The following is a 24,590-nucleotide window of genomic DNA, read 5'->3' on the forward strand; positions in this document are numbered from 1 at the left end:
GTCACGCTGAGCTGAAAGCTGGGCTCGATCCCACCAGCACTTGTTGGAGAACGTTTGGTGAGGATCCTTAATTAATATCTGTGCTCATCCCGTTAACTAGCACACAGTGCAAGTTACCTGGCATGGAGCAGAGCGTGAGTACAGCTGTGACCCCCCACGCAGTTCAGTGCCACCCCTGAGCACCCTGGTGCCCTTCCAGCTGCTCGGTGCCACTCTGCAAGGGTGGGCAAACCCCAACGACCCCCGGGGCTGAGTTGTCTCCCATGGGCGCACTGTCACCTGCTCCCGTGTCCTCGCCAGGTTCTCCGCTGATGCCACCTTCCCCCCCCCAGCCCCGTTGCTCCCCGGGGGTCTGGTGCCCCGGGGCTGGCTCTGCCCCGGAGCGGCTGCGGAGCGCTCCCGGCTCCATCCCCCCCCGGCACCCCGGGGGCTGGGGGAGTGCGGCAGCGGAGGGGCGGGCTCGGTCCCGAAGAGGTTAAGCCGTGTCCCGGTGGGCTGAAACCCCGGAGCTTCATGGGATGCCTTATAAAGCGCGCTCCGCCGGCCCGGCAGCGGCTCCGGGAGCGCCCGGTACGTGCGGAGCCGCCGCCGCCGCGCCATGGAACCGCCGCGCACCGCCGGAGCGCCGGGCGCGGCGGGGCGGCCCTGGGAGGAGGCGAAGGCTTTCTACGACAACCTCGCCCCCAAGAAGAAGCCCAAATCGGTGAGAGCCCCCGAGGTGCCGCGCAGCTTCGCATTCCCAGAGGAGCCAGCCCCGCTGGATGCTTCAGCTCCCCTGGGTGCCTTCCCCACCCCCCCCGAGTGCCCCTGGGTCTCCCCATCTCCTGCAGGGTCCTCCTGGGTGTCTCATCTTCCCTGGGCTCCCCCATGGAACCCTCTGGCTCTCTCTGGGTGCTCCATCTCCTCCCCGCCCCCCGCATGTCCCATCTCCCCTGGGTCTCTCCATCTCCTGCAGGGTCCTCCTGGGTGTCTCGTCTTCCCTGGGCCCCCTCTGGGGCTTTCTGGGTGCCCCATCTCCTCCAGGTGCCCTGGGATCCCCTTGATGTCTCTGGTTTTTCTTTGACCTCCCTCCCCACCTCTGTCCAGGTCCTTGGGGAAGCCCTGGGTCATTCTGGGTGCCCCCACTCCTCTGTGGCATCCCTCGGTTGCCTGGGGTCTCTCCGGATTCTGCCAGCCTCCATGGGTTCCTGCAGGTCCCTGGGGTGTTCTCAGGTCCCTCCGGGCTGAGGTGTCCTTGCAGAGTGGCTCCGTGCCCCACGAGCTGCCTGTCCCCTGTGCCAAGGTGGGAGGTCCTGCCAGGGACAGGAGGGGTAGCAGTGGTGGAGCAGAGGGACAGCCTGGGGACCGAATCCCTGCCCGGGGCAGCAGGGTGTCGCAGGGTGTAGCCACCCCTGCCAGGCTGGCCTGCTCCGGGAGATTAGAGGGAAAGCGGGTGTTATCTAACCAGGGCTGAGCCTGCCGGGTTTAAATATGGGAGTGCCTGGAAGTGCCGGCCTGTCTCAGAATAGCTGCGGCGGTGCGGGGCTGGCAGCCTGGGGGGCTGGGGGCTGTGCCCCGGGGTGGCCAGGCCCCGGACCCGCAGCCCGCGAGCCCACCCAGCCGTAGCCATCCTCACATCCTCAGGGCTGCGGGTGCCCCGAGCGTGTGGGGCTCGGGGTGACCTGCTGCCTGTGGTGGCCCCGTTCATGGCAAAGCTCTGCGGGTGGCCTCTCCGGCGAGGGGACATGGCCAAGGCCCCGCTCTGCGCACTCCAGCTTGGAGCAGCCCCTCTGCTTTCCCAGTTGGGGACCCAGCTGCAGCCCCCAGCCCTGTACCCACTGCCAACGGGCAGCGCTGCTGCCTTCGCCCTTCCCGGAGGAGGGGGACAGCCTGGTTTGGTGGCGGGATGCAGCGGGGTTGTCTTTCACGCCATGCTTTTGGCCTCCTGCGGATGTCAGCCCAGGCTCCTCCTCTTCCTCTCCTTGCAGCCAGCTCAGTGACCAGCACGTCCGTCTCTGCTGTCCAGCTGGGGAAACTGAGGCACGGGGTTTGCTCGCACAAGTGACAGAGCCGTGCCATCCACTCGTGTGGGGCTGGGGCTGACACCCGCAGTGCCTCCCCAGCCCCGTGCCCCTCCGCTGGGGCATGCTGGGGGGGCCCGGTGCCCATGGCCAGGCAGCTCTGCTGCCCTCGCACACAGCTGGGGCCGGCCTGCCCTGCCAGGCAGCTGCCAGGCACCGTGATGGATGGCTGCAGAGCGCTTTTCTGCATTATAAATAATGTGTTTGGAAAACTCAAAAACATCTCAGCCATCGCGCTGAACTTTAATCTGATCCCGAGCAGGGGGCTCACAGCTGCCCAGGGCTCGCTGGTGCAAGGAGATGGAGTTTGCTGTTGGCCATCTGTGCTCTTGTGGGTGCTGCGTCTGCCTGTCCTCTTGGCTCAATGTCCCTGCCAGCCGGAGCAGGTACTGGTGCGGGAGCAGGTATGCACTGTGGGGGCTGCTCCCCCCCAGAGATGGGCTGTAAGATGGCAAGAGGCAGGGTGATTTTGGGGAGCCCATTCCTGCCTTGAAAGCGGGTTACCAGGGTGTCCCCACAGCCCACGGGGCTCCCTGCTCCGCAGGGGTCTCCGCTCTTCCCATGCCCTGGCTTCCATGCCTGCTCCGGCCTCGCTCGTGCCAGCTGGGAGGTCAGCGATGAGACCTGCCACCCTTCAGCAATGCAGAATATGTCCCTCCGGCCTCTCCAGTGACACCGCGGCGGGAGGAGAGGCTGGGTCGGTGGGAGCCTCCTGCTCGCACCCCCGGCTCTGCCAGTGCCCTGCACCCAGGGGGACCCATCCGGCTCACCAGGGTGCCTCAGTTTTGAGATGGGGTGGGAGCCACACTTGACCCTTCCTCTTCCCTTTCTGTGTCCAAAATTCACCTCCAAATTTTCTATTTGGTCTTCTGCAGCATCCAGGGGAGTGCCTGATGCTGCCGGAGTTCCTCCAGCTTTTTAGGGCAGGTGGGTCCAGGAGGTTCGGCCCCAGGCAGTGTAAAAGGATGAAGGGGTGCAGGATGGGGTCCCCACTGTGCTCTAGGGGTGGCAGTGAAGCTGCTGGTGTTGGGTGCCATTGTGGGGTACCTGTAGCCCTCCTGGGTGGGAGGGCACAGCCCCGCCGCGCATCCCGGGAGCATGTGGGATTTCCTAATGTCTGTCTCTAATCCTTGGGGGGCCGCTTAGGATTTATATGTGATTAGAAGGGCGATTTAAAGGCCTGCCAGCTGTTGGGTCTGCAGAGGAAAACGTGCTATTTCCAGTCACTGCTGAAATACATCTTTACCCCAAAATTTAGGGTGCTTGCGTCTGCGATGCATTTTGTGCTTTATGGAGCTGGAGCCTGCCGGAAAGGTCACTTACGCTTCTGAGGTGGGGTTTGGACCTTGTGGACCACCTGGGGCTGTGCTAAGGGCTGATGTTCCTCTTCAGAGGGCTGGGCTGTCAGGACGTGTCCCTGGTCGTCCCTCCAGCTTGGCTGAGCCCAGGGATGGAGCCAGGGTTGGGATGGGACCTTCCCCCGTGCTGCCTTGCTTGTACTTCTGCTAAACACATCATTAATCTCTCGCTTGATGTTCAGGATGGGGCTGGATTTGACCTTCCCGTGGGAAGGGAGGAAGGGAGAGGAGCTCATCATGAATCCCCAGGCAGCAAATTCAGTTGGATTTGGCTGAGCGGAGCCCCACAGCCGCTTCCTGGGCTTGCGTTGGATGATGAGCTTTAAGTGACCTTGGCTGACCTTGCATGCCGCTCTGAGGGTAAAAGAGGGTTTGTCATTCAGAGTGCCCAAACCTGCCGGAGCTGGGGCAGCTGGAGCAGGAGGCTGCACTGGGATGGGGTGCTGTGCAGGCTCCACAAAAGCTCGTGGGACTAAATGTGTCCTGGAGAGGACTGTGGGTCGAACCCCTCCCGTGCACATGCTTCTTATTAAAAATGAAGGGTGCTTTCCCCCAAAATGGTGATGTTTCAAGGCAAAGGGGGGTTTGTTGGGTTGTTGGCAGCCCTCTGATGGAGGACTGGAGGTGCTGTGGTTCCTGTAGCACTGTGACTTTTCCTTTAAGGCCCATTTTTGAATGTAGTAATGATCATCTGCAGTACTAGTGGGGATGAAGAAGCATCCAAACAACCAGCCTGGAGGAGGGAACGCTTCCAAATGAAACCTCCACTTCAAAGAAATGTCAAAATGTGAATCCCTCCTTGCAGAGCAGAATTGCCTGATTTTTTAAATGTCAGCATTTCCCAGAAAACAGCAGGGCTGTTCCAGCCCAGCCGGAGCTGGGATCTGTGTTAGTGCCCGGGTGAGACTTTCTGGCAGAAAGTGCTCCAAAGGTGCAAATCTCCCTTGGCAGGAGCGAACAGGATCCGGCAGGTCCCTTTCCCAGAGGCCAGGCTTCCCTCCCGCGGGCAGCTGGGGCTCCAGCAGCCCACGCTGGGGCAGAATTAGGCCCCAAGCTTACGGTTATTTTTATTGCTGTGTTTATTACCTCTTAAATTAACCTCCTGGAGGCTGGTGCCTTTAAATGGCAGGGAAGGGACCTTGAGCAGCCTGTTGCTCTTGCGCAAGGTGCCTGTGCTGTTGGCACCGGCTGGGTGCAAGGTGTGTGCTGTGGGGAGATCGAGATGCAAATTCCAGCTGGGCATCTCGGCTTGTGGCCCCACGCATGCATCTCACCCCCTTGAACATCCATCCCTCTGTGCCGTGCGTGCTGCTGACCTACTTTCTGTGCTGGGCATCCTCCTGCGAGGCTGGCTGTGGAGGATGCTCTGCCCTGTGGTCCGGCGGGGACCAGGAGCAGGGAGCAAATGCCCGGCAGCTCTCCCACCTACCCAGATAAATAACCCAGGGCTGCAGGGATGCGGGAGCAGCAGGACTCCTTGCTGGAAGGTAATGGCCGGATGTCTCAAGAGCTTTAATAGTTATTAATATTTTCAGCTAATAAATGGCCCATGACACCGGAGTTATTAATTAATGAGCTGGAGTGCCAAGTCTTGGCACTCCACGCTAAGTTAATAGCTAACATCTATTGGGTAGCTAAATGTCGGATGGGGACCTGGCTGTAGTTCACTGGTGGGAGCGATGCTGGTGTCGCTGATCAGCTTCTGCGTGGACCTGGGTGATCACGGGTGTCCTGGGGGCTGTTCACCTGCTTTCGAAAAAGAGCCGCTTCCAAACGGGGCCTTATTTCTCTGCAAATGCCATGGGAAAGGGCTCCCTCTGGCCACGGTGATGTTCTCAGCCTGAGCTAATCTGTGTCTGGTCCTAATTGCCCACTGCTTAATCTGTTTGCTGTGGATTTTGGGTATTGATGTGGCCTCGGTGAGGTGTCGGGGACCGACCACGCTGCAGGGCTGTCCCCGGGCACCGCTTGTGGAGGGTGGGTGGGTGCTGGGAATGGCATGGGGGCTGCCATTGACTCATTCCTGGGTGCGCCGCCATGCCGGGCAGGATCCACGGGGCGGGTGAAGGGCACAGCGAGCCCCAGGGCTGGCCCAGCCCTGTGAGGAGCACAGATCCCCAGCGCAGATGGGGGTACCTGGTCCTTGCCAGGCTGCTGTTGCGGTAAAGCTCAGCCCTAGGCAGGGTGGGGGCTTGAACTTTGGAGCACCTGGGTTTGCAGACGCCCTCCTGCCCTGGGGCAAATGGCATTGCCGGAAGATTACTCACCGGGCAACATGCTGTACCAGGATCCTGGAAATCGCAGAGGAGCTGAGGGTGAGGTGGTTCTGAAGTGCTGACGGCCCGGATTTCACAGGCTCCCTGGGGAGATGCATCCCTGGGATGGCTCCCAGCTCCCGGCGAGCATCCCCCATGTGAGTCCCCAAGCCCTGTCCTGCTCTCAGGACTTGCTGCAGGCAGCGTGTGCTGGGGCCGGGGCTGCCTGTGCCACTGTCCCTTAGGATTTGCTGTTCCGGGAGCGAGGGTTTCTCCTTGGCCATCAGTCATGAATTTGCTTTCATGCTTGCAAGCGAGCGATGGGGATTAACACCCTTCTGCCTTCCAAGGGGAGAGGGAGGACGGGTGAGGGTCAAGATAAGATTGACTTTCCTGGTGGCCCCTCTCACTGCCAAAAGCCCCACTAGAGGCCCCTTGTTGACTTCAGTAGATTTTGGATCAAACCTTCGAATGTTAATAATAATGACTCATAAATCATTGCTTGCACCACCTGTTTGTCATGTTTCCGCCCACAATAACTATATCAAGTGTTTTTATAAGCTGAGCTGGCACGGGTTGTTTGTCACATCTGGACAGCATCGTGGGAGTGTGGATCTGGCTGAGCCACAGCGTGTGGTTTTGCCTGGCTAGGCAGGGGGGTAAAGCCTCGCAAATTCCTTCTGCATGGGGTTGAGCGGTTCTCCTGGGGTAGCACGTTGGGTCTGGATGAGTCCTGGGAGCCTGTTTGTAGTGGGAGGGCTTGGGCATGGTGTGAGCATCAGAAAAAGGCTCTCGGGTATCTGAAATGTGTGGGGATGGTGCATCAGGGCTTTATCTGTTGAAGCATTGGAAGATCAGGGTTGCAGCTGCCCCATTATCCTCCAGATCCCTCTGGAGGTGTCACCCACCCCGTGGCCTTTCATGTTGAAAATTAAGAAATGCTTTCTCAAGCAGCGGGGCTGGGTGCAGGGGCTGCCTCCCCATTTTCTCCCTTTCTCTGCAGCCGAAGCCTGAGAACGCCATCACCATCGCGGTGTCATCACGAGCGCTTTTCCGCATGGAGGAGGAGCAGAAGATTTACAACGAGCAAGGGGTGGAGGCCTACGTGAAATACCAGCTAGACCATGAGAACGAGCCCTTCCTCCCTGGGGCTGCCTTCCCTTTTGTCAAGGTGAGCACCCACCCATCTGAGCTGGATCAGCACTGTGGTCCTCACCCAAAAGTTTTGGGGAGAGGGGAGTGCTGTGGGGTGCTTGCGTGGGGAAGGGATGGGACATGAGCAGCGCAGCAGAAGGGATGTAACCACAGAGCAAACAGAGGTCGGATAAACCTCCTGGCAAGTGATGTGCTTCTTCCAGGACTGAGCAAACGCTGAATTTTCCAAATTGGCAACTGAGCCCAAGAATTGAAGAAATCATCTCTTTGGATCATATTTAAAGTTTCCTTTTTAGGGAATTATAATTTATTATTATTATTATTACAATTTATTTATTCTTTTAAATTGGCTGAATTTAGCCTTGCTACAGAGTCAGCCAATTTCTAATTCTGACATGTTGAAATGAGGCATTTCAAACTTTAAAAATATTTTCTGATTTCTGCCCCAGTTCCACTGGATTTAGTGCAGTTTTGTGTGCTGGCCATCACTGGAAGGATCTCTTGCCCATTCCCAATGAATAAACTAATCCACTTGATGGGGAAAGACTTTCTGTTTCTGATTGCTTGAAAAATGCTTATCTGTAACTTTGAGCTAATTTATTCTCATCTCCTAATGAAAACTTGAAACTTTTTGCATTTGAAGATAGAAGAATAGCTATGTGTTTTGTCCCCCAAATCTTTCTTTCCCTGCTAAAGCTGTTTGCTAATGTCACTTTGGCTCTGGGTATAGTTGGGGTCAGGCCAGGTCCCTGGGTTTGGTGAGCAGAAGTGTTTTGCTCAGTGAGGAGGGGATCAGGGCCATGCTGACACCCCCCCCATCCCCCTGCCCTGGGGTGCTGCAGGCACTGGAAGCGGTGAACACGCAGCTGCGTGAGCTCTACCCTGACAGCGAGGAGCTCTTCGACATTGTCCTCATGACCAACAACCATGCCCAGGTTGGGGTTCGCTTGATCAACAGCATCAACCACTATGGTAAGTTTGAGAGCAAAGCTGTCCTTTGCGTGGGTGCCGATGGCTTTTGGGCAGAGTGGTAGTGCTTGGCAGCAAGAGAAGGAGATGCTTCCTCCTGGCTCTTCCTCTAAACCACACGCAGAGCCCGCTTCTCCCAGATTTCCTGGGCTTTGACTGGAAGTTGGCTGGTGGTGAGGATGCTCTGGCTGCCAGCCGTGCTGTTGAACGGCAGTACCACAGTTAGCCCCCATCCTGCTGACTCCTGGGAGGCCACAGGGCAGCAGTGTCAAGGCTTGTTTGGGGGGCAATCTGGTTCACCCCGGGGTCCATCTGCCCTCAGATCTGTTCATCGAGAGGTTCTGCATGACGGGAGGGAACAGCCCCATCTGTTACCTCAAGGCCTATCACACCAACCTCTACCTCTCCTCCGATGCTGAGAAAGTGAGTGGGGCCATTGAAGAGGGTGAGTCTGGGGTCCAGCTTGGTGGAGGGGCAGTGGGGGGAGCCTGGAGCCCTCAGGGGGTTGGTGCCAGGAGCAATAGCTCCAACGTCCCTGTCCCTATGTCGATGTGCAGCTAGGGTCTGCCATGTCCCACGTCCCATCCTTGATGCTCCGAAGAGCCTCTGGTTTCCATAGAAATAAGGCTTTCCTCGAGCTCTGCAGCTCTTCCGAAGGCTGTAGAACAGCAAAGGCACTGTTTTTCCCCATTAATTCTTGTATGCAAAGGGAGATTTGTCATCTGGGGATTTGTTTTTGCTGTCAAAGGTCTTGAGGCCAAGCTGCTGGCACTACTGCGTGCATGCATTTTCTTGCAGTGTTTGCTTCCAGTCCATCGTGTTTCGCTCTGCTCCTCAACGGATAAGGCATGAGGCTGGGTCCTTGGGTAACTGCCACCTCTTGCCTCACGCTTTACCCCCACAGGGATCGCTGCAGCCACCATCTTCAGCCCCAGCAAAGACCTGGAGGTGTCGGAGAACCAGCTGCGGGTGGCGTTTGATGGTGACGCCGTGCTCTTCTCTGATGAGTCGGAGCAGATCGTGAAGGCTCACGGCTTGGACATGTTCTTTGAGCATGAAAAGGCCCATGAGAACAAGCCTCTGGCACAGGTAGCACTGGGGTGCAGCTAGACGAAGCCGCTGGGAGAGAGGCAGCCTGCAGGGATGCTCTCGCCTCTGGGAACAAGCCAGGGGTCGGCACGTGGAGTGTGAGATGGGGTGGGTCAGCAGCCTGGTAGTGCTGGCCCGTGGGATGGCTGTGGCTGGCACCTCGCTGTTGTTTTTGGGGGGCTCACGGGGAGAAGGGTTTACCCAGCATGTCTGGCTCTGCTGGGACTGGGTGCCTGGAGGAAGGAGTGGCGTGGAGGTCTGCAAAGTGATGGTTTCTTCTTGCTTTGGCAGGGACCCCTGAAGGGCTTCCTGGAGGCCCTGGGGAAGCTGCAGAAGAAGTTTTATTCCAAGGGGATGAGGATGGAGTGTCCCATTCGCACCTACCTGGTCACTGCCAGGAGCGCGGCCAGCTCGGGAGCCCGGGCCCTAAAGACTCTGCGCAGCTGGGGCCTGGAGACCGACGAGGCTTTATTCCTGGCCGGGGCTCCCAAGGGGCCGCTGCTGAAGAAGATCCGTCCTCACATCTTCTTTGATGACCAGATGTTCCACGTGGAGGGAGCCAAGGAGATGGGCACTATCGCTGCCCACGTCCCCTACGGCATCGCCCAGAAGCACAAGCAGCCGGCGCAGGAGAAGCAAACCCCGAACAGCAAGTAGCAGAGCTGGCTGGTCCCCCGGCGTGCGGCACGGTCCTCACCCCGCGCACCACGCTCTGACCTGGGTTGCAGTCTGCGAGGCAGAGAGCATTTGCTGCGGCGAGCGCGAGGTTATTGCCCAGCAGGAGCCTTGTCGGGGGTGGGGGGGGCACGGATGGAGGAGGGGGCTGACGAACAGCTTCCTTTTGCCTCTGTATTCGTTGCAATGTTGTGGCATTGTCCCTGTTCCTCCTGGGGCTGGGGGGTCCCCTGCGCAGCAGCCCCGTGACAGCGAGCTGTTTCCCTGTTCCTCCATGTGCTCTGCACTCGTTTCAGGCAAAATCCTTCGAGGGTGGATGTTGCCTTTTGTGGACTGTTTGTGCCAGGCAGGTTTAACCTATTGGCATTTCTTTAAAACCCCAGGTAACTCCCGAAGCCTTTGACTTACAATGCAGATGTTCAGGCTGAACTGTTGAACTGGAAAGTTGGGAGCACACAAACCCCCTTCTTGCAGCTTTGAAACAAGACGTTGTCCCTTTTAACTAAAATTAAACCGTAATATTGTTCCTTCACGGACCCAGCCCCTGCTCCCCAGCTAGAAAATCTTTCATGTCTTTGTCCCTTCAGCAAGATTTTGTCAGCTGAACAGCTTTCCTTTCATGCAGTAAAATCTGGAAAAATGGAAACAAACACTTAAAACCAAAAAATAATCCTGTTTCCTGCTTGGAGCTTTGGGTTAGCATATTGCTGGCCCAGGTTTTTATATTTGGGTTTCACAGTTGCATGATTTAGCACTTAAAAATAATAAATCTCAGTGAGGCATCCAAAGCCCAGCTCTTGTGTGAGCCATCCAGGGTCTGCAGACACATGCCTAGGGCTTGAATTAAGTTAAAAGCAGGCCCTAATATATTAGGGACATCATTTGAAGTCCATTTAGGTAAATCTGCAGAGAATTTCAGCCTGGGCGTTTTAATTACAGGATTCCCTTCACCCCCTCCCCCCCTTTCTAGGCTGAGCCCATATGAATTGGTAATCTTTTTCTCCTCAGCTTCTTAAAACCTCTGGTGTTGCCTAAAATAAACACCTCTGCTAGCGATGCTGTAAGAGAGAACCAAATCTCTAATTCAAAACCAGAAAGAGAAATCAATTGGAGAGCTGCTTCAAAATCGGCGTGAAAATCACACTGATGTTTCTGCATGGAGCCCTGTCCTAAAGGAGACTCTCAGGAGGAAAATTTGAAGGTTACGTCTTTCTTGTGGGGTTTGGTTTGTTTTTTGGTTGGTTTTTTTTTTAGACGGTACACCCCATGGTTGGGCACAAAGGATGTCCAGCGTTATCAGACAGTAGTTTTCTACAAACGCCAATTCTGAGGTTTTCCGAGGTATGTGTCTGCCTCTGGCTCAGCTTTGCAGGGAGGTTTCAGCTAGAACAGCTCAGCCCTTCCCAACAGCGAGGCTAGAGCTCGAGTTATCGCACTTTGACAAATATATAAACAAGCTAGTGATGCCTTCAGTGGCTCGGGAGATGGTTTTCTCATTGCACTAAATCCTGCTCTAGCAGTGAAAAAGAAAATTGCACTTTCTTCCCCCCCCCCCCCCCCCCCCCAAAAAAAAATATTTCGCTTTGGCAGACCGTTATTTGTCACACCTGGGTGACAAGCACCTTAGAGGAAGGTCTGAAATACAAAGGAACAAAAAAAAAAAGTCTGGAAAGAAATTAGTATCTCAGTAATGCATCTATTAATATACAGGTTTATAAAAAGGTCTCGTCTTTTTAATGTGAAGCCCAGATATGGGATCTGAACTGTATCTCGGAGACCTTTTTGGCAGCTGGGAGGGGGAGAACAGCTTGGTCTCCCAGTAAACTTTTTCCAAGGTGTTTCCTGAAGATCACATCGTGGAAGCCCAGCCAAGCCCAGCTCCCAAACGGGCTGCACCAGGGCCTCCTGCCAGCCGGGGAGGTGGTGTTGCAAGTGGAACAGGGCTGTCAGCAAGCCCTTAGGAACCCCCGGCAGGGTGCTGGTGGGATGGGATCCAGGGTGCAAGCACAGCCACTGGGGATGGGTGCTTGCGCTGGGTGCTGTGGGGGCTGTGTGCTTTGGATCAGGGGTGTTGGCAGGGCTCGGCTGTGCAGGAGGAGGTGCCTTATCTGAAGGTGCTGTTGGCTCCAGGGAAGCGATGTGATGTGGTTTTGGGGCAGGGGCACTGCTGCCTTTCCGGGCCTGAGATGCACAGGGAGCTGGGTGCAGGGGCGCTGCGCCGGCAGGAGCTTTAGTGACTCTGCTTAGGGTCCTCCTGCTGCCAGGGCAGCTTAGGGGCTCGCTGGGAGACCTGGTGCTTGGGAAACAGGCCCCAGGCAAGGTAGACCCCCGCCTTGCACCTCCTGAGCCCTTCCTGTGTGGGGAGGATTTTCCATTCCTGCAACGGCTGCCCCATTTGCTTTTATCCACATGGCTTCCTACATTTTTTTTTTTCCCCCTTTACCATCACTACAACCGGCAGGCATGGATTTGCTGCTTCTGTACTTTCCTCACGTGCCCATCTGTGACATCCCCTCGGGCTGGGGGAGCGATGAGGTCCCCAGGACCGGCTCCATGGGCTGGGCACATCTCCCACCCTGATGGGCCAGCGCAGTTGTGCCTCTTGTGCTGCGCTGGCCGACAACTGGACTTCCCCGCTGTGTGTTGTTGCTGTGGGTTTCACTTCATTGTCCTCTGATGGTTTTTCTTGTGAATGGACTGCCATGTTAATGAAATCCCTCTGGGTGTTTTTCTGTAATAAACTGTGTTGGTCCCAGCCCGGCTCGCTCTGTTGCCGTTCTCACAATGGGTATTTTGGCTCCCTGGTGCAGCTGGTCTCGGGTCCCTGCTTGGGACCTCCCAGGCTTTATGGTGAAGGGGTGGGGTTTATGAGAAGGAAAAGGGCCTTTGGGGATTTAAGGAAATTCAGGAAATGTAATAAAAGTAGCTACCTGGGAACTGGAGACCTCTGGGAGAGAGGTGGGATTCCAGCCTTGAGAGATGCGCTGTGATACAGCTACCTCCCTCTGGTTCGTGAACGGGCTTTTGTTGTAACCTGGAATCGTGATGAAGTCCTGGATAAAAATAGAATTTGGCAGAAGAGTTTTGTCAACTTGATCTTCTCCCAGCCAACAGGTGGGAGGCAGCAAAAGCTTTTTAGAAGAGATTTATTGCTGCTGAAGTACCGGGTTTATCCAAATAGCAATACTGCAGTTCTGGTGTTAGCTCCTCCCTGCCAATAAGGAGAACAGATGGGTTGAGGGGAAGCAACAAATTCTCCATCCCTCACCAAATATAGCCAAGGAATGTCCATAGGCCCCAGGGCAGCATCTCTGCTATGGGTGTTCGGATGGCCCTCAGCAGAGAGTGTGCTTTTGCAGCCTTGCTTGCTGGAATGCTGTCCCCGCACCCATCCCCAATCCTGCATGTTCTTCCACCAGATGCCTGGAGGAAAAATCAAATTCCAGCACTGATAAGGCCCATCTTGCACCAGTGAAGGTCCAGGTGGCGCACCCACTCCTGAGAGGTCGGGATGTCCATGCCAAAGCCAAGAGCTGCCTCTGGTGTTTGTGCAAAGGCCACCCCGAGCCCTTGGCTTGCTCTTGGGGACCGGTCTTGGCACTGGGGCCAAGGGGCCAACGGGTCGTTGAGGGACATGGGCCAAGGCTGTGCAGGGAGGGAAGGGGGAGGTTAGTGCAGTTGGGTCTGTCACGTCTTGTCGTTGGTTTCCTGCAAGCTTGAGTTTTTGTTTCTGTTGCCTGTTTTCTGAGCTTTTCCTTCATCAGGCATCGAAGGGCTTTGCAATGAGTGTGCTTTAAAATAAAGAACATGGAGGAGGAGAAAGCGGAGGCAGAGCTGATGGAGAATTATGTTGCCACTCAGCTATTGTCAGCGCAGATGTTCACAAGGTAATCATGGCCTCTGAATAGCAAGAAGTGCTTTTCGTGACAAAGCCAGGATTTAACCCCAAGAACTTGTGGGGCTTCTTGGTGAGGGTGTGATGACCAGCTGCATGGCAGGGAGGTGGGGCAGAGTGTGGACTCTGCTCTCCTGGTCCTCACATACACAGGGTAAGTCATGACACCTCCCTGCCTCAGTTTCCCCATCATCGTAACAGAGATCAGAGTGATCCAGAGGTAATGTCAGGTCTGGAGGATGACTCCAGCTCCTTGCAGAAGAAAAGCAGAGATCCAGAAGTGCTCTGAAGTGCAGTGAAGCCCCATATCTCTGCAGTGATGCCTGCACGCCTGGTGGCAGGTCCCAGTGCGTAGGCACCATGCAAATACAGGGCTGCCCTGACAACGCTGTGGTGCTGGCTGTGAGGGGTCCCAGGCTGTGCTGGTGGAGACTGCACCTCTTCCCTGCAGTGCATGTAGTTTGCAGGGCATTGTAGTTCTGGAGTGTAGAATAGGGGCCAACAAATGCGAGCAGGGACCTGCAGCCATCCCAGGAGCCTAAAATGTCAGGGCAGGGGACCTGGTGACAGAAACACTCAGAGTTGGAAGAATAGATAAGAGGACGTGGCGGCAAGAGAACAAGCAAAGGGCACTTGCTATCAGTGCTAGCGGGGCTGTGCCAGGATTTGAACAGCCTGACCATCTCGTTCCTTTGACACCGCTATTTATAGCAGCGTTCACTGATGCCTCTGTCACTGGTTCCTAAAATGGTTCCCCCGCGTGCACCCGGGGCGGCTGGGCTCAGCCATCCCGCGCCGGGGAGGCCACCAACGAAGCAGTGACTCAGTGGAGCGTGTGTGAAGCTGCTCATCGCCCCGCTGACGGAGGAAGCCAGCGTCTCCCTCTGCCAAGAGGCAGCTCCACGCTGGGCAGCTCCTTGGAAGATGCACCAGACGGTTTCTGTTTGAGGCCTGGCCCCTCGCCAGGAAGAGTCAGTGGGGTGAACAGACCCACCTTCCGCCCTGCTTCTTCCTTCCCCCTCCCCAGAACAGGGGCTTGTCCGGCTCTGTCTGGGAGCCAGCAATTTCCACAGCTTGATGTTGGTCCTTAAGGTAGCTGTGGGGATAGTTCTGTGTGTCAGCCACGCTGGTGGAAATAACCCTTTGGTTACTGGGCTGGAGCAAAATGCAAGAGGGCAAAGAGCTTGTAACTGCTGAGTAAATATGCCTCATTCCCCGTCTGGAGATTTGCCTTTTAAAAACCTGCTTCGTTTTCCCAGTTCTTCCCAGGCCAGTGAGCAATGGAGGCAGAGATCTCTCTGTCCTGGCGTTTTCCCATTCCTGCAGCAAAAGCTTCGTTACCAGGGCTGCACTTCAAAGCGTTGCTGGCAGCGCTGCGCTGGAAAGGACTGTGCACATAATCCCACCGAGGAGGAGAGGAGGGGGTCTCCGCAGCCCTGGGGCTACCGATGCCAGGCAAGTATGGCTGCACTCGCAGATTTTTTGATTGAATGGCGTGAGAGGAGATGGGCGTTAGTGTTAAAAAAAAAAATAAATTACAAATATAATCCTCAGGGATAGCATCCAGCAGTCCTGTGCACAGGATGTGACTTTTGCTTGTTTTCTTTTATTTAGGGCAAATTGCACGGTTATCCCTCTGTGGCAAAAAAAGGGGATGTGGAGCCCAGGGCTGGCACTGAATTTTTAAGACTTATCATGGGAGCTCCAGTCCCGCTGGCTGGCGGTACACACGAGTAGCTGGAACTGGCCCACGCTGCGGCTGTGTCCTTGTCACCCCTTGTCACTGCGGCCATCAGCAGCCGGCAGGGAGCCGCGCTTTCCCCCTCGAGATGAAGCAAACCCATTCACGGCCCTGCGAGTCAGTGTCTGCTGGCAGCGGGGTTGGCGACATCCCCCCCCACCCCAAAACGGGGACCACTTCCAGTCACAACCCCCAGACTTAACATGGCAGCATAGCCCTGAGTGAGGACCGGCAGGGTCTGGCTAGGGAATTCTGCGGAGGGGAGAATAAACGAGGGAAACTTTGCCCAGATTGCGCCGCAAGGGAAACCTGGCTCCACCGACCCCGTGCGGCGCTCGCTTCTGGGCTGCATCTGGCAGAATTTGTGCATGGGTGGAAGTGGTTGTGTGTGCTGGGAATTGGCGCCCATGTTGGTGGGGATGTGCTTATCCCAGGGAGCGAACAGCCAGCTGGGTCCTGCTGCCACCACCGTGGGGACAGGGACAGTTGTGATGCCAAGCAGGTGCCACGAGAGAGTGTGGAGGGCTGTGCGGCATGGCGGGAGGGTGCAATGGTGGCAGGCATCCTGTCCTTCGTGGGCCAAAGGGCTCCAGATGGCATCGCCACCCTCCATGGTGCCACCTGCTGCACCTCTCCTTCAGGCGTGTGTGTGGGGAGTGTGTGAGCCAGCACCTCTGTCGCAGCGCAGCCCCAGTGGCCATGTTAGCCCCCAGGCTGCCCCCAACCCGCCACCTCGTGGGGTAGGTCCTCCACAGGGAAGGGCAGCTGATTGAAGCCCAGCAAGCTGGGAATGGAGAGGTTTTCCTCAGCACCAGCTTTGGCATGGGGCACCGTGTCTGTAGGTGCCAGTGTGGCACTAAAGCAGGGCCACCATCTTGGGCACTGTGGTGCTGAGGTGGGGCAGCCATCTTGGGCACTGTGGTGCCAAGGCAGGGCTGCCATCTTGGGTGCTGTGGTGGTGAGACAGGGCCACCATCTTGGGCACTGTGGTGCTGAGGTAGGGCCACCATTTTGGGCACTGTGGTGCCGAGCCAGGGCCACCATCTTGGGCACTGTGGTGCTGAGGCGGGGTTGCCATCTTGGGCACTGCAGTGGTTGAGGCAGGGCCACCATCTTGGGCACTGTGGTGCTGAGGTGGGGCCGCCATCTTGGGCACTGTGGTGGTTGAGGTGTGGCCGCCATCTTGGGCACTGTGGTGGTTGAGGCAGGGCCACCATTTTGGGCACTGTAGTGGCTGAGGTGGGGCTGGCATCTTGGGCACTGTGGTGCCAAGGCAGGGCCACCATCTTGGGCACCGTGGTAGTGAGACAGAACCGCCATCTTGGGCACTGTGGTGCTGAGGTGGGGCGGCCATTTTGGGCACCATAGTGGTTGAGGCAGGGCCACCATCTTGGACACTGTGGTGCTGAGGCGGGGCCGCCATCTTGGGCACTGTGGTGGTTGAGGTGCAGCCGCCATCTTGGGTGCGGAGGCAGGGCTGCCATTTCGAGTGCCACAGCAGGGTGGCCATCTCAGGCACCATGGCAAGGCTGCCACCTCAGACACCTTGTCACCCAGGGTGAACAGGCTGCGGGGCCACCCTGCACAGCGATGGGGGCTTTCCTGCTGGCTGTATAAACAGGCCCCTGCTTCCTTGGCGGCCGGGCGGCCTCCTCCAGGTGCGGCTGGGAATCATTAGGAGCTCTCCGCGCCGGGCTGAGTGTGGGAACTGGAAGAGAAAGCTGGAGAGAGGCCTTCTTTCATCTCCCCACTCCCTCCTCCCCCTGTGTCTGCCAAGCCTGGCTTCCTTTTGAATCCTTTAGCTTGTGCCAAGTGAGGGAGAAGGGGGGGGGGAATAAAGAGAAAAAGGGAAGAAAAAAAAAAACCCCACAGGAATGTGTCCGGGGATCTGGCTTCATTCAGGCTGCCGAGCCCTGAATACCCCAGCTCCCGCTTGGGGCTTGGGGAGCCGGAGGGAGGGAGGCCACGGCCGCCCCGCGACAGAGGCAGGGGGAAAACAAACAGGGAAGCAGCATTTGTTCGGTGGCTGTTACCACAGTGACTGACAAAGGGCTGTCTGGGAGGGGGCCACGGCCACATTCCCCCCTGCCACGGGGCTGGGGAAGGCGGGAGCGCCGGGTCAGGGCACCCCGAGTCCTGCGGGGGGAGTGAGGGCTCTCGGCGTCTGGGCAAAGCCCAGGCCACGTTTCATCCCGGCATGGGGACATGGTGCCCAGACAGACGCCCTTGTGTCGGGCCTGTCTCCCAGTACAAAGGCGACAGGGCTGCTCGCAGGGAGGGCGTGAGGGGGAGGGTGGGAGGCTTTTCTCCAGCGCTTCGGGAGGATGGGTTTTTGACTCGCGGCCAGCTTTATTCCCAGCAAATTAATAATTTCCTCTTGTGGCAACAATGTTGGCCTCTGTGTGTGTGTGTCAGTGTCTCCCACTGCCCTCCCAACCGTGTTTTCCCCCCTTCCCTGCTGTGCACGGAGGGTCCGCGCCGCTCACAGCGGACTTCCTCCATCCTTGTCCCCAGCTGGGCTTCTTCCAGCTGTGCGTAACTGTCAGAGTCGGCCCAGCTGTGACGGCCGCTGCCTCGGGAGCATCCCGGCGGGAGTGCTGGGCCCAGCTGTGAACTGATAATGCGAGTGCTGGAGGTGGCGGGGAAGCACGTTGGGTGGCGGGGAGGAAAGGCGCAGCTCCGGGAAGGAGCTCTCGGCTTCGCAGCCTCTCTGGCAGAGCACTTGGTGAAGTGGAAAAGTGAGCAGGCAAGCAAGCACGCAGGGCAGCCACCAGCACATACTTGCCTCTGTGCCTGCCTGCACAGGGTGCTGGAGACGCAGGGCAGCCGCAGGACAGACTCAGCACACCAGACAGGAGCACCGTCCACCCCAACTGCTGCAAAGCGCCTGGCACTTAATTTGGCAGTGCTATGTGTCACCCAAGAGTATTTGCATAGCTGTACACACTTGCACGAGCCCGTGTACACGTGCTTGCTGCTTCTCAGGGCACACCTCCCTGTGTGCCATGGCTGGGCTCTGCGCATGCCCCCTGCGTATTTGCTGCCATCACCCTGCAACCCCATTCCCACACCACCCTGCCTGCACAGCTCCTGGAAACACGCTGGGCTGCCTGTGTGCCCGCTGCAGCACAGATACCTCTCTCTTGTGTGGGCACACAATATAGCATACGGTATCAGGAGATCTTCTGGAAACGCAGTCCACTCCTCTGGCAGCATTGTGGTTTGTTCCTTATTTATATCCCGGGGTGGTGCCACAGGTGGGCAATTGTTCCAGCTGACAGCCTGAAAGGCAAAGAAACAAGATTTAACTTCCTGCTATTCAATTAGAGAAAGTGAGCATTCATCACCAGCTGCTGGCTGCTGGCAGGAGCAGACCCACCCACCGTGGCGGGCACAGGAAAAGCTCTTCTCGGCAGGAAAGCTGCCTGCTGCCACGGGCACCGTGGGCTCCCCGCGGGGCCCAGCTGCCAGTGCTGCTCTGCAGAGCCTCTAGGTAAGGCTGGATGCTTTCCCTCCTGTCCTGCACTGCAGTCGTTCTCTCCTGTGTTTGTTTTTGGAAAGGAGATTGCCTGTTCAAAGCAGCCACGTGGAAAGCAACAGCGCAGGTTGCGGGGGGACACTAAGCAGGGAGCAGCCGCGCAAGGAGGGAAAGGCACGAGCCTGCAGTGCTGGAGGGAACGGCAGCACCGTGGCTTCCCCCCAGGCCAGCCCCGTCGCTGCGGGTTCAGCCTCTGCCCTGAACTCTGGGCGATCCCTGACCCTGGGGCCTCTGTGGCTGAGGGTTTGCGGCTCTGGAAGCCCTTTGGACATGCACTTCCCCTCCTTTATGCTTGAAGTTTGTCTTTGAGCGAGCAGATGCCCACCGGTGTGTGGAGGGGCAGGGGATGATCCCCGTCCCTATTGAATGTGGACCGGGAGCCTTCTTGTCTCTATTTCCCCACACACATGCACGCTCCCTCATGGTATTTTCTAGCGTGCACTACCACAAGCTGCACGTCTGGCAACAAACCTGCCTCCATCTTTCTCTGCGCTGCCTTTGAACCATGCACGAAGCACCCGCTGACTGAGGCCTCATGGAAACTCCTGCAGTGCCCGGGCTGCAGTGAGGAGCCACAGGGCTTTCAGGGGCGCCCTGGAAGCTCCATGTGCTGGGAGCCCAAGGCCGTTCCTGCTCCATTTCCTTTCCTCACTCTCCCCCTCCCGAGGCCGATGCAATTGCAAAAGAGTCTCCTGCTGCCTCCTCTCCCCATCCCTTCCCCGTGCCATCTGTCCTGAGCACAGCGGCAACTTCACAGCTCCGTGCTGGTGGCGTTTCTGCTGAAGGTCCTTTTGTGCACCTTTTAGCTGGCTCTCTATTTTTAATCCTTCCGTCTCCACGGACTCAGGGTATCTTCCAAGCTGGCCGCGATCATCAGGGATACAGTTGGAATCCGTTTCGCGTTGCTGCACCAAGCCACATGCACACGTATGTGTTCAGATGCCTACACGCACGCCGGCTGCTGTGCCAGACTTCGCAGTACTGTCACTCTTCCCTGTTTGAGAAGACAGGCACCCTGTTGGGTCGGACCGAGCTGAGCACAGCACCTCGCACGAACATCGGTTATTACCCCAGACTAGGAAGGTTACACACTGCAGCCAAGACAATCAACAGCAATTAGCCCTTTTGGGAACTCGACTTGAAATGCTGCAGAGGCTTTTCTGTGCGTGCCGATTGCTCTTCCTCCGGTCCTTTGGAAGTGATGTGAGTCGGACATGCCAAACCACTGGTCATGTCTGAGCAAAACTTGGTGCCTCATGTCATTTCCATGAGGCTGGGAGGGCTCGGGGGGATGTCTGTGAATGTTAAAGGCACTTGTGTACCCAAGCAGTGAACGCACATGCTGTCATTACCTCTGCAATGCCATCTGGCCAGCAGCAATGCAGCTAGAACCAGGGCTGTGCGCAGAAGAACATTTTACAACAGAAAGCAATTAACCGAATAAAGCCCTTTTTAAAATCCAGTAATTAAAAACAGTCCCTCCCCCTTGTTTTCCTTTTAAGCTGAAAGTTGCTGTTTACTCATTTGCTTTACAAAGTGTGCCTTGTTGTGGCTTCAGAAGAAATGAAAGTTTGAAGTGGTTAGAGAAGAAAGGCTTTGGGGCTGGTGCGTTCCAGGCAGGGCGGAGGGGCAGGGGCTCTCCAGCCCGGCTTGTTTGTATTTGTTCTTGTCTACTCACAAGATCGCTAAACACACATTTAACAAGTGGTGAAACTGTCTACCAGCCTGATCTCTCCCAGGGTTCATGAGAAGAGGCCTTGGCACATTAGCATTGCTGGGGGAGGGGGAGAAAAGGCCTTTTGAAGGGTTGGTGTTTTGGGGCTGAGCGAGGGAAGGGCTCCTTGTGCAGGCCAAGTCGCAAACAAAGGCATTGTGTTCCCCGGAGCCCTGGGGACTGGCCCCGGGGGAAGGCCAGGGCCTCGCTTCACCAGCCCTGGGTTTTCCCGTCCCGCTCCTCCAGTTCCTTTAGCAGGGGTGCAGCCTCCAGATCATCCCTGTCCTTCCAGCACCCGGAGACAGGATCGGAGCTGGCATCAGCTCAGCCTGCCCCTGACAGCTGAGAGCCCAGGAGCCCACCGCAGCGTGGAGGGCTGCAGCGTTCATGCAGACCACCCTGTACCGCAGCAGCTCACCTTGTCCTCATTGCCCTCTCCAGGTCCAAAACACCAGAGAGGAGCAGACCTGTGTCCGCAGGCAGTAAGTTACTGCTGGGCTGTCCGTGTGTAGCCACAGGGGAGCCCTGACCTCAGTTTGGGCTCCTGGACGAGCCAGTAACCCCAGCTGTCAGCAGGAATGGTGCAATATTAATTATCACTCATTGCTGCTTCTCTGTAAAGTGAGTGCCCCGTGCATTAGCATCGTTATGGGTGGGGAAACCGAGGCATATGAAGGGCAGCTGGGACTAAAACGCTGTCGTCGTCTAACGCTGACTGTCAGGATGCACGGCTGATTCTGGAGCAGGAAGGTGATCCTGTCCCTGGCGATCCTCCAGCCCCACTGACCGGGGGATGCAGTGACAGAGCTGCCTTATGCCTGGCATTCATGGCTGCAGGTCCCAGCCCTGCCCTGGGCAGGGGGTGAGGGACACAAGCATCATCTTTATGGTGCAGAAGCTCTTGTGGAGACAGCAGCACCTCTGAGGTGTCCCAGCCCAGCAGGTGCAGCCTCATGGTGCCCCATCCCACGAGGTTTGCATGGCTGCCCAAGCTGAGCCGCATTCCTGGCCGCAGCGACAGGACCAGGCGCAGACCCGCCGCGGGGCAATAGGCGTGAGGACACAGACAGCCGTGCCAGGGCGGCGAGGGTAGTGCCGAGTTTCAGTCGTGCCCCGAGCAGATACGGGATCTGCCCTGTCCCTGCCTGGGGAAGGGTGAGGCCATAGGTTTGTGGGAAAATGTTGTTTCTCCCTCCCCTGGACTGCCCCTAGCAGTCGGCTGGGCCGGCTCTGGGTTGCGTGGGCCGGGGAAGTGGGGGGGAGTTAACAATTGTAGTTAGTGCCTCTGGCTTGGAGCGGAGCCATGGCAAACAATCCTCTCCTGGCCCTGCTCCAGATCTGACAAAACACGGAGGTGATATTGTATTCGTACCTACATGCTTTCATCCCAACTCACCTCCCGAAAGCCCTGCATGATTCTCCCGTCTGTGATGAATCCTTCTGCTTAGCCACAGAACAAGGCAGGCTGTCCACAGCGCTGCAGCCAGGAATCCCGTCCAGCATCCCTGCGAGGCCTCTGCTTTTGAAATTACAGCTGTGGATCTGGCAGCCAGTGGTGGGACCTGAGGTTAGGAGGTGATGTTGACTGAAGATGTGCAGACAGGGCATTCCAGGCATGCACGGGGTTAAATCAGAGGTGTCAGTTCACGGGGAGGTAACAGATAAGTCCTGCTCCTTGCTGCCTCTGGCTTTCCAGAAGCCTTGCCCTCCCTCCCACATTCCAGCTGCTGCAGCTTTTCACAGCTGGCCGCTCTCCGGGGACATTTCCCAGGACTGAGCAGGAGGGAGGGGAAGGAGCAGCTTGGTCCCAGCATGGGAAGCCGGGGGGGTGGTGGTGTTGGTGGCTGGGCTGACCATCACCACCGCAGGGAACCTTGGACTGGAGCTCTTCACCCCCAGGAGCGGGCTGGCACAGGCAAACCTGGGCAATCCCAGGTTCCTGGCAGGGATCCACCCTCAGCCCTGGCCCGGAGAGTTTTTCCTGCTGCAGGGAAGGGACATCAATCTTTGCAGCTCACTTATTCCTTGGCCTCTGAAGCCGGGTAGCCAATTAGTGCTGGGTGTGATGGATGGCTTAGTCCCGTCCTCGTGACACCCATCCTCTGGAAACAGCTCCCACCGTGCAGAGGCACAGCCAGCTGCAGTGGGGGACAGCTCTTCCCAGCCTCCAGAGTCCCAGAGGGTCTCACTAGGGGTCCCAGGGCTGGGGACAGGCACTGCAGCGGTACTTGCTGAGCTCCCAGAGACCGCGCAGGAGGGGAAACAGCCGTGAACGCTGGGCCAGGGTTGATAATTCAGGGCTCAGGAGGGATTTCCTCTAATAATTCCCTGGCTGTGGCAAAGCCCGTAGGTCTCTGGGAAAGAGCAGATCGGCTCTGGGCAGAGGTTGGTCACCCGCTGTTTGTGGCTCTGTGCGTGGGGTCAGGGTTTGCCACTGCAAGAAAGTGTACCGTGGGAATAGCTTGCACCGACACTCGGTGAGAGGCAAGAAGGCGGCAGAAAACCCAATTCTGCTCTTTGAGCCCATCTCCCCTTCCCCAGCGTCGCTCCTCATCCGCAGCAGGGTAGTTCTGCCCCCTCTCTCCAACAAGACAGGGGCGATGCTCGCTGAAACCTGGCTTCCCTCGCACGCAGCTAAACCCATTTAATCCTTCCCTATCGTCTCCATTGAACCGACTGCACGGGGTCTCGGCAGCGTCTCCACTTTGGCTGCTCCATGGCGCAGCTAATCCTGGGGTGGTTCAGATGGCCCTCGCAATCTCCGAGGGCTTGCCGGGGGCGATTATAAATGACTCTCCAGGAGCACAGGCTGGAAAACGGATCCGATTACAGGAGAAGTGGGTTTCGGGGGCCCCGCTCTGTTCATAATGAAGTGTAATCCTAGAAAAACATGTTGCCAATTACACTTCAATTGAACCCAGATAATGATGCTTAGATGAGGCCCAGAAAAGATCGAGTCTGGACAGTGAATTCCTTTCTAATGGAGAAGAAAAGTGTTCCTCTGTGGCAGGTCTGGGCTCTGCTTGGTTCAAGCTCATTGTGATATGAGCAAGAGCCTGAAATAACCAATCTCTGGATCCCATTTAAATGGTTTTATCAGTGGAAAGAGTATTAATCTCTCAAAAACACATGTTTATGGGAAGTTTAGTTTGGAGATGTATGTATTTTTAACTGAAATCCCTTTGGAAAGGGAGGAGGAGTGGGGCTCAAAATTGCTAAAATAACACATTTCTAATTCTTCTGGTTCAAAGAAACTGTTCATTTTGAAATGTGAGCTAATAACAGCTCGGATTCTTGACCGCTTTTTATAGTGAAAACAAAACATCAGAATTATAGAAACAAAGTGCTATAACCTAAAGCAACTGACTTATTTTACTGTATTTATTTTTCAGTTTACAAACACTTCTGAGACATCAGTTCTCCTCTCCAACGTGGGATGGCTGGTTCAGGTCTCTCTTGTTTTACTTTGGGAGGGAGGATGGTGTGGTTCGGTCTCAAAAAAAATGGTGATGGGGGCCGTGCCTTGCTCTGCCCCTGTGTGCTGGGCTGGGGCAGGCGTGGGTGAAGGGCAGGTGGTAGCTGCCATTTAGCTTTTACCAGAGCTGCTTGCAAGGTGCTGGGGGATTGCAGACGTCTGGGGGCTGGCGGGTGCAGTGTGGGTGAGCTGGCAGAGATGGCTGAGGCAGATAGGGAGCACCCGACCACGCGGCTGGGTGCCTCCTCACACGGAAGGCGGGCGGTGAGGTGGCTCGGCCGGCATGAGTGGTGACGGGCTGTTATCGCCGCCACGGTCTTTGCTAAAGGCTTTGGGAAACCCACGTGTTGCTAGATCTCAGCGCTGATGTTTTTTTTTCAAAATAAAAGGCATTATTTTTGTACTGCAAACCTCCACTTCAGCTCTCTCCTTCCTCCCGTCTCTCTCTCTCCCACACGCACACGTTTTTGCTGCCTTGGGGGATTTTAGCAGCACAGGGCTCTGAAAAACAGACTCCTACCTCCTTCCCGCAAGCTCAGGGAAAGCAAGATGCTCTCTAGATGGCAGCCTGCTGGTCAAAGTTTCCAGCATTATGGAATGAGACAAGAAAAAAGCAATTCATCCTAGTGTCATAAAACCTAAAGTTGGGCTTTGGTTGGTTTGTTT

The 24,590-nt window shown here is 56.6% G+C and overlaps 1 protein-coding gene across 3 annotated transcripts; it reads left to right on the top strand.

The window, feature by feature from the left end:
* Positions 1–509: 509 nt before the first annotated feature.
* NT5C1A (5'-nucleotidase, cytosolic IA) lies at positions 510–12,316 on the top strand. Of its 3 annotated transcripts, XR_008820742.1 has the most exons (7): positions 4,617–4,905; positions 6,677–6,844; positions 7,671–7,800; positions 8,120–8,242; positions 8,702–8,886; positions 9,178–9,652; positions 10,570–12,316. XR_008820742.1 is itself a non-coding variant. In XM_056331623.1 (6 exons), exons 1-6 carry the CDS (start codon positions 599–601, stop codon positions 9,541–9,543), a joined length of 1,077 nt encoding a protein of 358 aa, XP_056187598.1. In that variant the 5' UTR covers positions 510–598; the 3' UTR covers positions 9,544–12,316. The 3 variants fall into 3 exon arrangements, 2 of the variants coding, with proteins under 2 accessions (XP_056187598.1, XP_056187597.1); XM_056331623.1 differs by lacking the exon at positions 4,617–4,905 and adding an exon at positions 510–703 and having other exon boundaries at positions 9,178–12,316; XM_056331622.1 differs by having other exon boundaries at positions 9,178–12,316.
* Positions 12,317–24,590: the final 12,274 nt, after the last annotated feature.

The sequence above is a fragment of the Falco biarmicus genome, chromosome 3 (assembly GCF_023638135.1).
Source record: "Falco biarmicus isolate bFalBia1 chromosome 3, bFalBia1.pri, whole genome shotgun sequence".
Lineage (NCBI taxonomy): Eukaryota > Metazoa > Chordata > Aves > Falconiformes > Falconidae > Falco > Falco biarmicus.